This window comes from Chlorocebus sabaeus, chromosome 9 (assembly GCF_047675955.1).
Source record: "Chlorocebus sabaeus isolate Y175 chromosome 9, mChlSab1.0.hap1, whole genome shotgun sequence".
Taxonomy (NCBI): Eukaryota; Metazoa; Chordata; class Mammalia; order Primates; family Cercopithecidae; genus Chlorocebus; species Chlorocebus sabaeus.
Window position 1 is genome coordinate 135,245,667 of NC_132912.1, and position 14,362 is coordinate 135,260,028.

General features: G+C 54.9%; 1 protein-coding gene across 5 annotated transcripts in view; it reads left to right on the forward strand.

Annotated features, from left to right (window-relative positions):
• The window catches only part of INPP5A (inositol polyphosphate-5-phosphatase A), a 243,125-nt gene that overhangs the window by 111,364 nt on the left and 117,399 nt on the right, over positions 1–14,362 (forward strand). For 4 of the 5 annotated variants that reach the window (XM_073019478.1, XM_073019481.1, XM_073019477.1 and 1 more), the window contains one exon: positions 3,901–3,988. The exons of the other annotated variant lie outside the window; for it this stretch is intronic. In XM_073019478.1, the coding sequence (XP_072875579.1) occupies positions 3,901–3,988 (88 nt within the window). The remainder of the gene's footprint in view (positions 1–3,900; positions 3,989–14,362) is intronic. 5 annotated transcript variants of the gene reach the window in all.

A 14,362-nucleotide genomic window follows, 5' to 3' on the forward strand; every position in this document is an offset into this window, starting at 1 on the left:
GGGTCCTGTCAGGGAAGAGGGGGCGCCCGGACCTGGGGCATCCAGGAGTGGACAGGAGTAGGTAGGGGCAGGCAGGCTTGTGTTCAGACATGGGGCCTCCTCTTGGCTGTTGCTAATAGTGGCTGCTGTATTTTCCTGAGGCCGCAGCCATGCAGCCCGTCCTCCGTGTCCCCTACAGTGTGGCCTTGGCACATTCCCGTGTTGGGGGGCTCATCTCCACCTCTAGACCCTGGGCAAGCCCTGGCTTCTTCGCAGCATGAGAGCTTCTGGGACCAGCCCCCAACATCGCAAAGCTTCACTGCTGCCACACTCTGTGGGTCGACATAGCCACGTGGAGTCGGGATCTGTGGGCAGAGCTGTTGAGCCCTCCCGGCCTGGTGCCAGTGTGAGTGTGAGCGAGGCTTCAGGCAATCCCAGCCGCTGCGTCCTCGCTGTCCAGGTGCCGGCTGTCGTGCAGTGACATGAGCCCTCTGTCTTGAACGCCCAGCACAGGGTCCTTGAGCAGCACAAAGTGATGGTTTCAGCTGCTAAAAAAAAAAACTGCCACAACTTCCCAAAATAATCTATAATTTAAGGCAGTTTTGTTTTGTTTTGTTTTTTTGATACGGAGTCTCGTTCTGTCGCCCAGGCTGGAGTGCAGTGGCGTGATCTCGGCTCACTACAAGCTCTGCCTCACGGGTTCACACCATTCTCCTGCCTTAGCTGGGACTACAGCTGCCCGCCACCACACACGGCTAATTTTTTTGTTTTTTTGTTTTTGATAGAGATGGAGTTTCACCATGTTAGCCAGGATGGCCTCGATCTCCTGACCTTGTGATCTGCCTGCCTCAGCCTCCCAAAGTACTGGGATTACAGGCGTGAGCCACCATGCCTGGCCAGTTTAAGGCAGTTTTAATCAAAATCTTAGTGGCATTTTTCCTAACACTCAACACACTAATACTAAAATTGCCATATAAGAGCAAAGGGTCAAGAATAGCTAAAAGAATCCTGAAAGAAAACAAAGTGGATTCTCACCCAGCTTGACCCCCAGGGATCATTCCGAAGAAGCGATGGGGCAGGTGGCATGGCACAGACCCGGAAAGGAGAGCAGGTCAAGGCAGGTGCGCAGCCCAGAGAGCAGAGAGTGGAGTCGAGGCCCTGCCCAGTCCCTCACGGCTGCACCTGGAGGAGAACAGGTGGGGACATGGGCAGGGGCACGGGATCGTTGGTGTCCTGTGTTGGGAAAAATGAAATTGGATCCCTGCTTTATGTCATAAGCAGCCTCTTCTCACTCACCCTACGTAAGACGAATTTCAGTTGTATTAATTACATAAATGTAAAAGGCAACATTAAACATTTCGTCTAAAATATAGGAGAAAATCTTTATAGTTTTGGGATGAGAGATTTCTTTTAAAATGTACAGGAAGTACAGCCTACAGAATAGAAGGTTGAAAAATGTGGCCGTGTTTGAACTAAGCATTTGCTTATGAAAAGGCACCAAAATGAGGTCAGAATTAAGCCATTTTGGGAAAAGATATCCACGGTGCACCTTCCTGACAAAAACCAGTGTCTAAATATATGAAGAACTCAGTGAGTCGGCAGGAAAAGGAAAGCAGCCCCTGTTGGGAAGCAGGGCACCTTCCCGAGGAGAGAAAGTGAGGATGGACCCTGAGCACAGAGGATGCTGCCCTCGCAGCAGGCGGGGATGCCATGAGCCGGACGGGAATGACGTCGCCGTGTTCGGTGTGAGGGCTTCACTGCAGAGTGTGGCCCCACCGCCTCGTGCCCCGCCGTGCCGTGTGTGTTTCCTTCCTCCGCACTTTATGCCTAATGTGCAGCATTGTGATTTTTGCTCTAAACAATTTTCTTTTTAAAAGGTTAAGACGTGAGAGAAACGCCATTGATTTGGACCAGTTCACTGGCTGGTTTCAGTGCCCTCCGCCCTTTTGTGTGGATTCTGGTTTTTATCTGGCATCCTTCTCCCTCTGCCTGAAGAACGTTCTTTAACATTTATTTTAGCACAAGTCAGCTGCTCATGAATTTTCTCAGCTTTTGTTTATCTGAAAAAGGTCTTTGTCCTCATTTTTGAAAGCTGTTTTGTTGTAAGTAGAATTCTAGCTTGTCAATTTTTTTTTCCTCTCACTACTTTAATGATATCGCCCCATTGTCTTCTGTATTGCATTGTTGCTGGTGAGAATCTCGTCATTGTTCTCTCTTAATTTTCTTGTATATAATGTGCCCTTTCCTCCACTGCTAGGTTTTGTCTTTATAGCTGGTTTGCAGCAACCTGATTATCTTGTACTTTACTTTGATGTGCTTTATGTTTATCTTGCTTGGGGCTGTTTGAGCTTTTGCAGTCTGTGGGTTTATCGTTTTAATCAAATTTGGGGAAAGTTTGTCTGTTATTTCTTTAAATGCTGTTTTTCTTTTCCTTCCCTTCTCTTTCGTTCTCAGGCTCCAGCTACCTGGCGTTACATTGCCTGGTTCTGCGGCCCTGAGCGCTCCTCATTGTTTCCAGCTCATTTTCCCTGTGTTTCGGTTTGGATTGCTTCTGTTGCTGTATTGTTAAGTTGCCGGGCTCTTTTCTGCTGCAGGTTTTGATCTTCTCTTAGGTCCATGCAGTCAGTTCTTTCATTTCTGACATTGTGTTTGTCAGCTCTTTCCAGAAGCCTCACGTGTGCTTTCCCTGTCCTCGCTTTTCCCTGTGTCTGTGCGTTCCTTTTGCTCTCTGGTCACAGTTGTAATGGCTATTCCCAGCTGCTTTCCACTCATTTCGTCATTTTTGTCTCCTCTGGGTCTGTTTCTGTTGACTGCTTCTTCCTATCAGCTCACTCCATTTTTGCCTCTTCCGGGTCTGTTTCTGTTGACTGCTTCTTCATAGGATGACGGGACACATTCACATGGTGTTGCTGCCTCTCATATCAAGTTATTTTCCATACAATGCCAGACATTGCGAATGTTACGTTGTTTAGTGTCTGAGCCCTGTTTTCTTCCTTTAAAGCATGTTGACGGTTGTGTTTGCCAACAGTTAAGCCGCCTGGGGATCAGTGGGAGTCTGTCAAGGCATTCTTTGCCTTGCCCTTCTCTACTGGTGCGGTTTTATTTTCTTCAGCGTGGAGCCCCCTTCTTCCTGACACGTGGACTGGCTGGATCACGGGGTGCTGGTCTCCTGTCTCCCCACTGTCTTGAATAAGCAAGCGTGGGTGGGGGGCTGATGTGCTGTCTCCATGGAGGGGCCGGACAGGTGGGGCCTCGTCCTCCCGTTCACGGGCTCCAGGGGTGTGCGGTGGCCTCCTATGCAGCCATGCTTTGCAGAGATGGTGGCGAGCTTGTCTCCTTAAGGCTTTCCTGATGATAAAATGTGACCAGTAGGATGAACGGTCAGGGACAATGGTGTGTCCAGAGGTCCTTTCCCTCCTGTGTGGTTGCAAGGCCGTGGTAACCCAACCACCATCCTCACGGCCACTTCTGGGAGAGCAGAGGGGGACAGAACTGCCTTGGCCCTGGGGTGCATGTGCCCCAACCTGTGTGTGCTGGTGGCTATTGGGGGTCCAACTTCTCTCTTAAGACCAAGCGTGAGCTATCAGGAGACCCCCAGAGCTTGGAGTTGTGCTTCCCTGGCATGAGACCTTGGGTGTGTTCTCGACGTCTCCAGCCCTGGGAGGCCTCAGACCCCGGCATCTCACAGGCTGCGTGGAGACCAGAGCCTGCGGGAGCTTGAGCTCTGCACATGCTGAGAGCTGCACGTGAGGCCAGCTCCTGCGGTGGCTGCCGCCATTCTCTGCCCTCTGCCTGTCATGGGTGGACGGTCTCACGGCGATGTGCCCATGTGCTGGGGCCCCTGTTCACACCTTGTGGCATCTCGCGAGGTACAAGGCGTCTGTGTGGCTTTTCCTCAGGAACTTACTTTCTTCCTTCCAGAGAACTATTGTCGAGTGATGCGATGAAAGAGTATAACAGGGCTCGAGTCTACCTGGACGAAAACTACAAATCCCAGGAGCACTTCACGGTGAGTCGCCTCCGCTGCCCGGCACAGGGGTCAAACCGGCTGGCCTTGGCGGAAGCCGGCCCTTCGTGTGTGTGAATGGAAAGGGGGTTGGGGTGCTCCCCGCCTGAAGCCTCACTCCCGCCGCCCTCCCTGGCGCTCCCGCAGCCTGCTTGGTGGTCTGCTCGGTGGTCTGAGCCCGTGGCTGGCCTGACAGGGAAGGTGGCCCAGTACGCACAGGGTCTTGGGGCTCCAGACCAAGCCCAAGCGGGAGTTGGGGAGTGACAACTGGGGAGAGGCCCAGGGCCTCAGTGTGTGTGAAAAAGAGGGAGTCCGAGGCTCCGGGTGTGTAGATGAGAGGTTGGACGGCAGCCGGGATCCGCTCCGAGAGCCACCATCGCCAGCCCTGCTCCCATGCTGGGGCATCCTGCCTCAGAGAGAGGCTGTTCCTCGGGGTGAGCACAGGGGGAGTGGGACAGAGCCTTCCACAGGGCTGCGAAAGACCGGTCCCTCCCCTGGTCCCTCCTCTGCGGTCCTCTGTCAGGTGGACACATGAGAGGGTGGTCCTGGTGGACGTGGCAGCCACAGAGACACAGGCACCAGGTGTCTGGGAAGGGACAGGAAGCCCCTCGGAGGAGGGGACACTCTACAGGTCATGAATAACTTGCTGTTGGTTCAAAGACCCACATCTTAAATCCCGTCTTTACACCCTGGACCCTCTGGCCTGGGTGCATCTCCCCTGTCTCTGGGGAGGCCCTGGGTCCCCCTGGCCTGGGTCCATCTTCCCTGTCTCTGGGGAAGCCCTGGGTCCCCCTGGCCTGGGTGCATCTTCCCCATCTCTGGGGAGGCCCTGGGTCCCCCTGGCCTGGATCCATCTCCCCTGTCTCTGGGGAGGCCCTGGATCCCCTGGCCTGGGTCCATCTCCCCCTTCTCTGGGGAGGCCCTGGGTCCCCCTGGCCTGGGTGCATCTCCCCTGTCTCTGGGGAAGCCCTGGGTCCCCCTGGCCTGAGTCCATCTTCCCTGTCTCTGGGGAGGCCCTGCATCCTTCTCCCCCATCTCTGGCCTGTCCCAGCATCAGCGCCCACCAGCCATCATCCCACCGTTGCATGACAGACCCTTGTTAACCTGCCCTCTCCCTGGCAGGTGCCCCTGTAGGCAGCAGTGCTGAGGGTCTCGCTCTCCAGTGTTCCCCTGCCCTGCAGGGGGGACTCTCATTACTCTTTGGGTTCAAGGGCCATCTCACTCGTTTGGGCATCTAGTGCCAGTTAATCGATGTCCTTGTCCCTGAGATGGTCACACAGCTGCCATGCGTGGTCCCCAGCCGTAGTGGAGTCTGCACAATCCCAGGAATCCCCTGCTCGGTCTCCGCCCCTCCCGCCATCCAGCAGCTGCCCACACACAAGTGGCCTCTCCTCATGTTCCGTGGGGCACATGGGGGCCGCAGGGCCCCTCACACCAGGCCAGGGCCTCATCCCTGTGCTCAGGATGTCGCTCCTCCTGTCAGCCTTCCTTCCTCTCCCACCTTGGTCCCTCCTCCCGACCAGCTTCTTCCTCTCAGCTCTGCCATCCTTTCCATAAAACGGCAGCTTCCTTGACCCTCTCACTCTCCTCTGCCGTGACCCAGCATCCTGTGTTTCCCAAGTGGGGGCTTATTCAGATGGAAAAGAAAAGTACCACTGGGTGAGCAGCAGATTAGACATTGCAGAAGAAAAGAGAAGGTGACTGAACTTGAAGACAGCCACAAAAATTACAGTGAAACAGAGAAGGACTGAAAAGTGCATAGAAATTACGGTGAAATACCAGGTGTCCTAACACGTGTGACTGCAGCCCCAGGAGGAGTGGGAAGAGGAGGCAGACAGGGCGATGCTTGCAGATGTCATGGCTCACATTTCTTCACCATTCCATGAAACTTACAGAAAGATCCAAATACTGCAACAAGCTTCAAGCCAAATAAACATACCAATGCATGCCAAGGTCAGATTGCTGAAAGCAAATTACATGAAGGCCCTTTGCCACCCGTCATCCTCAGAAGAGTAGGGCTCTGCTCCCTACCTGTGTGTGCCGCCGTGCCGTGGGAGCCTCATCTGTGCCAGTCACCAGCCACCTCTTCCTCAGGTGGACCGTCGCTCAGCTCTTCCCAGCTTCCTTTAAATAAAAAGACACATGTATTTTAAAAGTGAAGGGACGGAAGAAGATGTACCTTGCAGCAGTCGTTAGAAGAAAGTAGGAGTAGCTGTCTCCATATCACAGTGACCTCAGAACGAGAGTGTTGTCAGGGCTGAGAGGGGTCATTTCACGATGATAAGGGGTCAACTTTTCGAGAGGATATAGTGGTTGTGAATGTGTCCCCCTAATATCAGAGCTCACTTAAACACGAAACCGATAGGGCGGATGGAGACAGACAGGAGGCTCTGCACCGCAGGAGGACCCCACAGTCCCCTCTTGCTGACTGACGTGCAGGTGGGCGGAGGAGCAGTGCCCGGAACCTGCGCCCTTGGTGTCTGAGGCTCTCCAGCCAGAGCAGCGGTGGACACAGCCACAGACAGAAGGCACCCGCGTGCTGGGCCCTGGCCAGAGCAGGCCTCTCGGTCTGTCCGAGCCTGGCTGGGATACCTGAGAACGAGGCACACATGGGCTGGATGGAGGGTCAGCTGTCATGCTGTGGTTCTGTTTCCACCAAAAACATCTTTCCACAGCAAGGCGAAAGCCTCAGCAAAACCTTTAGGCCCCTGAGGGCCGTGACTGCCGTCCACACCTGCCTTGCCGTCCACGCCTGCCTTTCAGGGTTTTCCAGGTGGGTCCGGAGTGGCCTGTGCTTGAGGGCTCAGGTCCACCCGAGACTGCCTGGTGTGCGTAACTGGGCATCTGCACCTGGCTGCTGGGCACAGGCCATGCCAGCCCCGTATGAGCTCTGGGGTTGTTCTCCCTTCTTTCCAGGGGTCCTCCCTGGCCCTGGGTGGTTCCAGCAGAACAGTCGCCAGGGCGCACGTCTGGTTCTCGAAAGAACTTGCCCCTGCCTCTAGGAGACAGAAATGATATAAACACATTCTCTCACCAAAAAGAATTAAATTAGAAGTAAATAAAAAAGATTTACAGAAAAGTCTCAAATATTTGGAAATTAACTTATTAATTACTAACCCCAAGTCAAACAGAATGTCACCAAAGAAATGAGAAAATATTTTAAATTATGTGAAAAGCTAGAACCTTCAAAATCTGTGAGATGCCAAAATAGTCTGCACCCACTGCAGATCCTGCAGCAGCCTTCGGTGAGGGGAGCACGGCCCCGCCTGTCAAAGGAAAGGTGCCTCTCGGGGGAGGAAGCACAGGGGCTGGGCTGGGCACCCCCCACAAGAAGCTGCTGCGCACTTGGTGCCTCAGAGTGCCCGACAGTGGTGCGGCCGGCGTGCACATGCTCCCCAGTTGGGTCTCTGAGATGTCTGACTCCAGGATGCAGGGTGCCAGGGCGGCCGAACAGGCCCCCCAGAGGCAGCCGTGCCGGGCGTGAGGCCCCGAGGCTGTTCCTCCGGTTACCCTCACGACGGGGGTTTCTAGAAAATGGGACAGGATAAGGCTTGGGAGCGGGAGTGGGTCTCAGGCCTGCTCTTGGGGAACTGGGGCCTGGCAGGAGCTCCCATGCCTGTGCCGCCGCCCTTCAGCTCAGTGGGCTCCAGCCCCGGCTTCCCTTTCTGGGCACAGCCCTGGTCTCTCCCACAGCCACGGCCCTGAGTGAGGCTTTAGGCCAGGTGGATGGTAGAGGGCAGCCTTGCCTGGCAGTGGGGAGGGTCCGGGATGCCCCAGACACCCAGTTGGGAGCTCACGCCAAGCTGGCACCAGGTGGGCCTGTCATCCCTGTCTTGTCACTGAGACTGGGCCGGTGGGTCCCGGAATGCTGCCCCCAGGCCACCACTGGCCGCCTCGGTGGCCTGGTCTTTGCTGGGGGCCCTTGGGGTGTCTGGGTGGCAGGTCCCGACTTCCCCGGGGTCCTGGGCAGAGCTGGACAGCAGCGGCCAGCCAGCCAATCACCCTCCTGCCCCAGCCAGGTGCCCTCCGGCTGTCAGAGGGAGGAAAATTTAATTTTTACAAGATTGATGGTATTGGAGCAATATTTTTAGCTGAGTCTGGTTCAAATAATAGGCCATTAATTGAAAAAGGAAATTGAAATGAATTTATCTTGTACATAAATGCTGTCATGGGTATTAATAGGGATCAGAAAATAGTGGCCGGTTCCCAGAAGGCAGTTGAACCTGAAGCTGCGCCGGGCGCGTGAGCCTGTTGGGTGGGGGACGCGGCTGAGGGGCTTCGAGCGACCTGCGGTGCCCATTGCCACCAGGAGATGGCGCCCACGCAGCGCCTGAGAGTTTCCTGCCAGTGATGATCAGAAGGCAACTTTTATGCTTAAAAAATGACGATATTGGCCGGGCGCGGTGGCTCAAGCCTGTAATCCCAGCACTTTGGGAGGCCGAGACGGGCGGATCACGAGGTCAAGAGATCGAGACCATCCTGGTTAACACGGTGAAACCCCGTCTCTACTAAAAAATACAAAAAAAAAAAAAAAAAACTAGCCGGGCGAGGTGGCGGGCACCTGTAGTCCCAGCTACTCGGGAGGCTGAGGCCGGAGAATGGCGTGAACCCGGGAGGCGGAGCTTGCAGTGAGCTGAGATCCGGCCACTGCACTCCAGCCTGGGCGACAGAGCGAGACTCCATCTCAAAAAAAAAAAAAAAAAATGACGATATTAGGCCGGGCACAGTGGCCGATGCTGGTAATCCCAGCACTTTGGGAGGCTGAGGCTGGGATGGCCTGCACCGACCCCGCCAGGCGAGGTGGACCTGGCTCAGGGCGGAGGGCCTGAGGAGGTGCCCAGGATGATCCCTGGACTCTGCACCCACATGGAGTATGGCAAAGTGATGAGAGCCAGGCTGGAAGACACCTGAGTGCCAGGTGGTCCATGTGCCTCATCCCTGAAGCGCCTTCGTCAGAGCCCCTGCTTCTGGGTTCAGCCTGGTGTCCTTACCCCTGGGAACGTGTCTGCCCCCAGCACTGCAGACAAGGCCTGGGGGAAGCCCCCCGTGGAGGTCTCGGCACAGCGTTGGTACCCAGAGAAATTTCTTAGCCACTGTGGCGCACCCTCCCACACGGGCCTCGACACAAGAAGTGCCTGGGCGAGGCTTTCCAGGGCTGCCACGTGTCTATTGATCCAAAGCTCCAACAGCACGGAAGTCCTGTATTTGGTCCGCTGGGCACACGGGGAGCCCCGAGAACACATCACTCAGTGCCTGGAGCGCCGACATCGGCCAGAGAATGCAGAGCAGCGGCTTCCCTGAACTCTGCTTCCAACAGGGTTCCGTGAGGAAGAGGTTGCAAGTCCGTTTTCGTTTAACCTCACCCGTGTCTGGTTTCACCACAGGAGGGAGCCCTGCAGCGGGAGGGGTGGGGGGCCGGTCACTGGGCTTTGCTGCTGATTTGGCCTCTACCTGGGAAGCCCAGAGGATGAATGGGGGTCTTATTTATTTTAGTGACTTGAGGCTTGCGTGGGACCTGGTAGGAGCCAAGGCCATCCCGTCCTCCCAGCTCTGCTTAGTGACTTACCATCCATGGCACTGGCTCGCTTGTCACCCGCCCCTCCCGGAGAGGCTGCGTGGGGCTGTGGGCGCCTGAGTGTAGGTCCCAGCCTATGTCCTGGGCTTGTCCCATTGAAGCCTTGCAGCTGGCTGGGCATGGGTCCCACACAGACTGGTGTTGCCGGGAGGGCCTGGCATGGGCACCTGCAGCAGGTTCTTCACCTCCCAGCAGTGACCATGGCCTCTCAAAGCCTCAGCTGCTGCAGTAAGCTTTCCTGCTGGGAGCTATGAGCACGACTGGGGCCCACGCCCAGGACTGCCCCGACCGGACTGAAAGCCCTGGCTCCTAGAGGGAAGGTGCAGTGGGGTCAGGGTGCGAGAAGGAAAGCCCCGCTCTCCTCTTCATCCACCCACCTGGAAGAAGTTTGGAGAAACCACGCCTTTGAAATGGCTTGAGGTTGGAGCACCTGGCCGCTGGTCACCAACCAGGGGCTCACCCTTCTCCCATCCCCTAGCGCTGCCTTTGCACCTCGGAGGGCAGGTCTCTGCTGGCACCATGAGTGACCTGCAAGCATCACCATGGTGGACTCTGCTCATGCCTTGGTGGCTTCTTGGCTTTTCCTGGGGCCCAGGCCTCCTGCAGAGCAGGGCCTGCCTCCCCCGTGACTGGGGTCTGTGGAGAGTGGCACAGATGCCCTTTGCAAGTGCTGTGCACGGCAGCTCACAGCCCCCACCCTCAGCTCTGGAGTCTGTAAGAGGCAGGCTCTTGGCGTGGCCCCCAGGCAGCGGCCCTGGTGCTCTTGCGGCGGGGGGACCCAGTACCCAGCGGTGGCCCAGGAACAGGAGGCCCGCTGCTTCCTGGGAGAGACCCTTCTGCTTTCCTTCCACCTCCTCCATGAGCTCCCCCTTCCTCTCTTGTTCTCCTAAATAAGACTTTAGGGGGAATTTATGGAAAATTGATGGAGTTTACGGATGTTCTTTGATCCAGGAAAGGGGAAGGAAAGGCAAACGCGTTTATGATGAGGAAGCTCATCTGCCTTAGGGCTCCAGCCCTGCCCTGGGGCTCGCCGCCTTCTCACCTGCCTGGGGGTGAGACAGGCCTGATGAAGTGAGAGGGGGCGAGATTGGTTTTCTGAGGGCACCGGGCCCTTTGTGCTTCGCTAAATCACGGGCTGTCCGCTCAGCGGGCAGGTAATGACCTGCTCCCCGGCCCCAGCACCTGCAGCCCCGCGGGACGCGATGATGTGCGGCTGGGGCTGCAGTGAAGGTGAAACTGTCGTATCGATCTTTTTAGCACTAAAATATGAGCCACTTTACTCCGCTCCCCGCTGCTGTGATGTGAAAAATAATAACTCGGATCCAAATTAAAAATATTGATCTCTGGAAGGTGTTGAAAGTAAATAAACACCTTCCGAAGTTTTCGGGTCAGCCGAGAAATGGTATTCAGCAATAAATGTGTCAGAGTCCAGGGTTCTTGATCTGTTTTTTCTTTGAATTGATTTTTCATTATTTACTTCCTAAAAGTGTTGGAATTCGGTCCTCCACTGTTAAATCCCAGTGTTTGGGCAAATTATTTCTTTGGGGTTTATGAGGTGCTCCTAATCCACTCCCTTATTGATTGATTGATTTTTGACTCAATAAGCTTGCTTTATTTAGGACTTCCATCATAATTTTTTGTACATTTAGGCTTGACTTTTTTATTTCCTTCTAACAGATGAGCTGACATTGGGCTATCAAATGGGTGGGAAAACAATTGCCACGAGGTTAATTTCATGGCCGACTCCGTGAGTTCTAAGGAGACGGGGGTGTTTCCTGGCAGCAGGCTGTGCCTTGGGGTGTAGCCTTGACACATGTCGATCTGTTTACACAGAGGGCTGAGTTCGTTGGCCCCCGGGGGTGCTCATGGGTGCCCAGGCGTCTGCAAGCTGCCCGCAGCTGGGTGGTCTCTGGGCACAGACGCTCTAGGCCCCCTGGGCTCCGGGAGGCTGGGTTGTATGTCTCTTGAGAAGCTTTGCTTTCAGAAGGAAAGCTTCTGAAAGCTCGGTGGTCACCAAGACCACTGAGACTGCCAGATCTACCAAGACCGCCGAGACTGCCAGATCTACCAAGACCGCCAGATCTACCAAGGCCACCGAGACCACCAGATCTACTAAGGCTGCCGAGACCACCAGATCCACCAAGGCCACCAAGACCACCAGGTCTACCAAGGCCGCCAAGACCGCCAGATCTACCAAGGCCGCCGAGACCACCAGATCTACCGAGACCGCCAGATCTACCAAGGCCGCCGGCTGCTCCCCGTGTCTCCACGCGCCCGGCAGGAGAGTGGAAGGGACGGGGCCTGGGGCAGCTCGAAAAGACAGGCGCTGCCAGCATCTGCGTTTCCTCGTGGGTACTCAACAGGTTGCCTGGGAAACTCCTCCTGCCATCACCTGGAGTCAGCTGCTGTCCACAATGGGAACTACTAGCCACCAAGGCTGCCGACCTGGGCCCTGGGGATGAGCAGCCCAGGAGACGAAGATGTCCAGGCGGGTCCCCGCCTCTGCAGGCGCCACTCTCCATGCCAGTGTCCTCCACACCTCTGGGCAGACCTGGCTGTGCCCCTGTAGGTGCCGGGCAGACTCACATGCACAGGGGTTCGGATTGAGGCCTGGGACTGAGGAAGCAGGAAGTCCTCTCTGGAGCTGCAGCACTGAGAAAGGCACCATGTCGAAAGCAGCCTTGGAAGGGTCCAGAACTGGAGAGGTGGAGAGCTGCCGTCAGCCCGTAGCTCTGGGGCTGGTCCTGGCTCATCTGGCCATGGGACCATGGGCAGAGGGGTTCCCCACCTCTGGGTGAGGCGGGAGTGGTGGGCAGTGCTGGCCGTGAGGCCCATGTGGGGTGCATCTGGACTCGGGTCTGCAGGCACTGCTGTCTAAGCTGAGGCTTGAAGGATGATCATGCCCAGGTCATCCAGTGTTCCTTCTCAGCGAGCAGCTCCCACAGGATGGCAGTCCATTCATTCAGCATGCCCTGATCCAGCTGCTGCACGTCCATGGATATTCTGCGCTGGGTGCCGTGGCTGATGCACACCCACCATCCCCTGCGGAGGAGACCTCTGCACGCAGGCCCACAGTGAGGGCTGGATCGGGAGGACAACCCACTTGGCAGGCAGTGACCTTGCCTGGCACTGACCGGGGCCTCCTCCCCAGCACTGTCCCGAGTCGGGTCTGCACAGCTTCATGGCTGCCTGCCCTGGGAGGTGGAGCATGGAGAAGACCAGTGCCTCATCACACAGCCAGACGCGCACAGCAGGATCCAGCACTGTCAGCTGGGCTCCAGAAACCTGATGACACGGAACCTGCAGCTCCTGACACATGACATGTGACGTACAACACGTGACACGCGGCATACTCCCTGTGACATGGCACATGACACGTGACACAACACATTCCTGCGTTCCACTGATGACACGTGACACACAGCACGTTCCCATGTCCACCAATGCGTGACACACAGCACGTTATAATGATGTAAATACTGATTATTGATTTAAGTGAAAATATCATATTGAGAGAGTGGGGGTGAGAGATGGAGTGTGTGTGTGATATTGAGTGAAGGGGAAAGATAGTAGAAAGTAGTTAAATCCTCTTCTTCCACCATGGAAAAATTAAAAAGTCAATGTTGAAAACTGGAAAATCAAGAAGTAGCAATATAAGCTTTAGAGGTATGGAGATAAATACCAAAAGAAAACAATTAAAAGAAAATAATTGCCTCTGGAAGCTAGAAGACTGAAGTAGACAGGAGCTACTGTTTTCATAGTATGCCTTGCAGAACTCATGTGTCTGTGTGTGTGTTTAAAAAACAAAATTCAAGGAAACTTCTTAGGAAGAGACTCCTTCTGTTGATGGTGACATCAAACAAGACCTGCAGGAGGAGGTGGCACCAACAAGAAGGTGGTGTGCTGGTTTGTGATCTGGTGCAGTGAGGCACCTGTGTGAGCAACAGGTGGGAGTGGCTCTGGTGTTTGAGCAAAGGCTGTCTGGATGCCATTCGTTTTGAGAGAAGAGCCTAGAATCTTGACTGTCCTTTGAGTGTCAGGTAAAGAAATCTGAATGTGATGAGGTGGTCAGTGGGGACCATTACAGAGGTTAGGGAGAGAGGTGAGGCAATCAGAACCGGGGGAAGATGGAGAAGGGACAGGTATGTTGTTTCAAATGCAGAGTCCTGTGAGAGCTACCTTTTAAATTCGTACTGAAGTAAATGCACAGAGAGGACCAGAAGTGGTGATCCATGTTGGTGCACATCTGTTTTTTGGGCTCTGATTCCTTCTCTTTAAGCCCAAACCGTCCAGGGCAGTGTCCCATACTGAGCACTAAAGATAAGTAGGGTGAAACCCAGGAGGGAGGAAAACCAGATCCTTGCACCTTGGCCAAGACGAGGATGTGGAATGGAGCACGGCCCATCCTGGAATGAAGCCTGCATCTCTCCCTTGCGCAGTGCCCCGCCCACAATCCAGCCAGGTCTCTCTGCGTCCCCAGCCCCACACACAATCCGGCCAGCTGCAGGCTCCCACCTCTTCGTGATACGGTTTCAAAGACACAATCCAACGCCACGTGTAAATTGTTTGATGCTTGAGATCAGCTTTACTGAATTGCCTACATTGAAAGTAATGAGGACGATACCTCCTTCAGGAAGAAAAAATAGGCAAAATGAAGTGCTTTCATGAATAGTCAGAAGGGTGTTACTAACATAAAAATACTTAGCTTTCGTCTTCAAAATCTCTATGTAGTTAGTGGCTTGTAAGCTGTCAACTTGTAAATGATGCAGTTGGAAATTGAAATGTAAATAACATTTCCATTT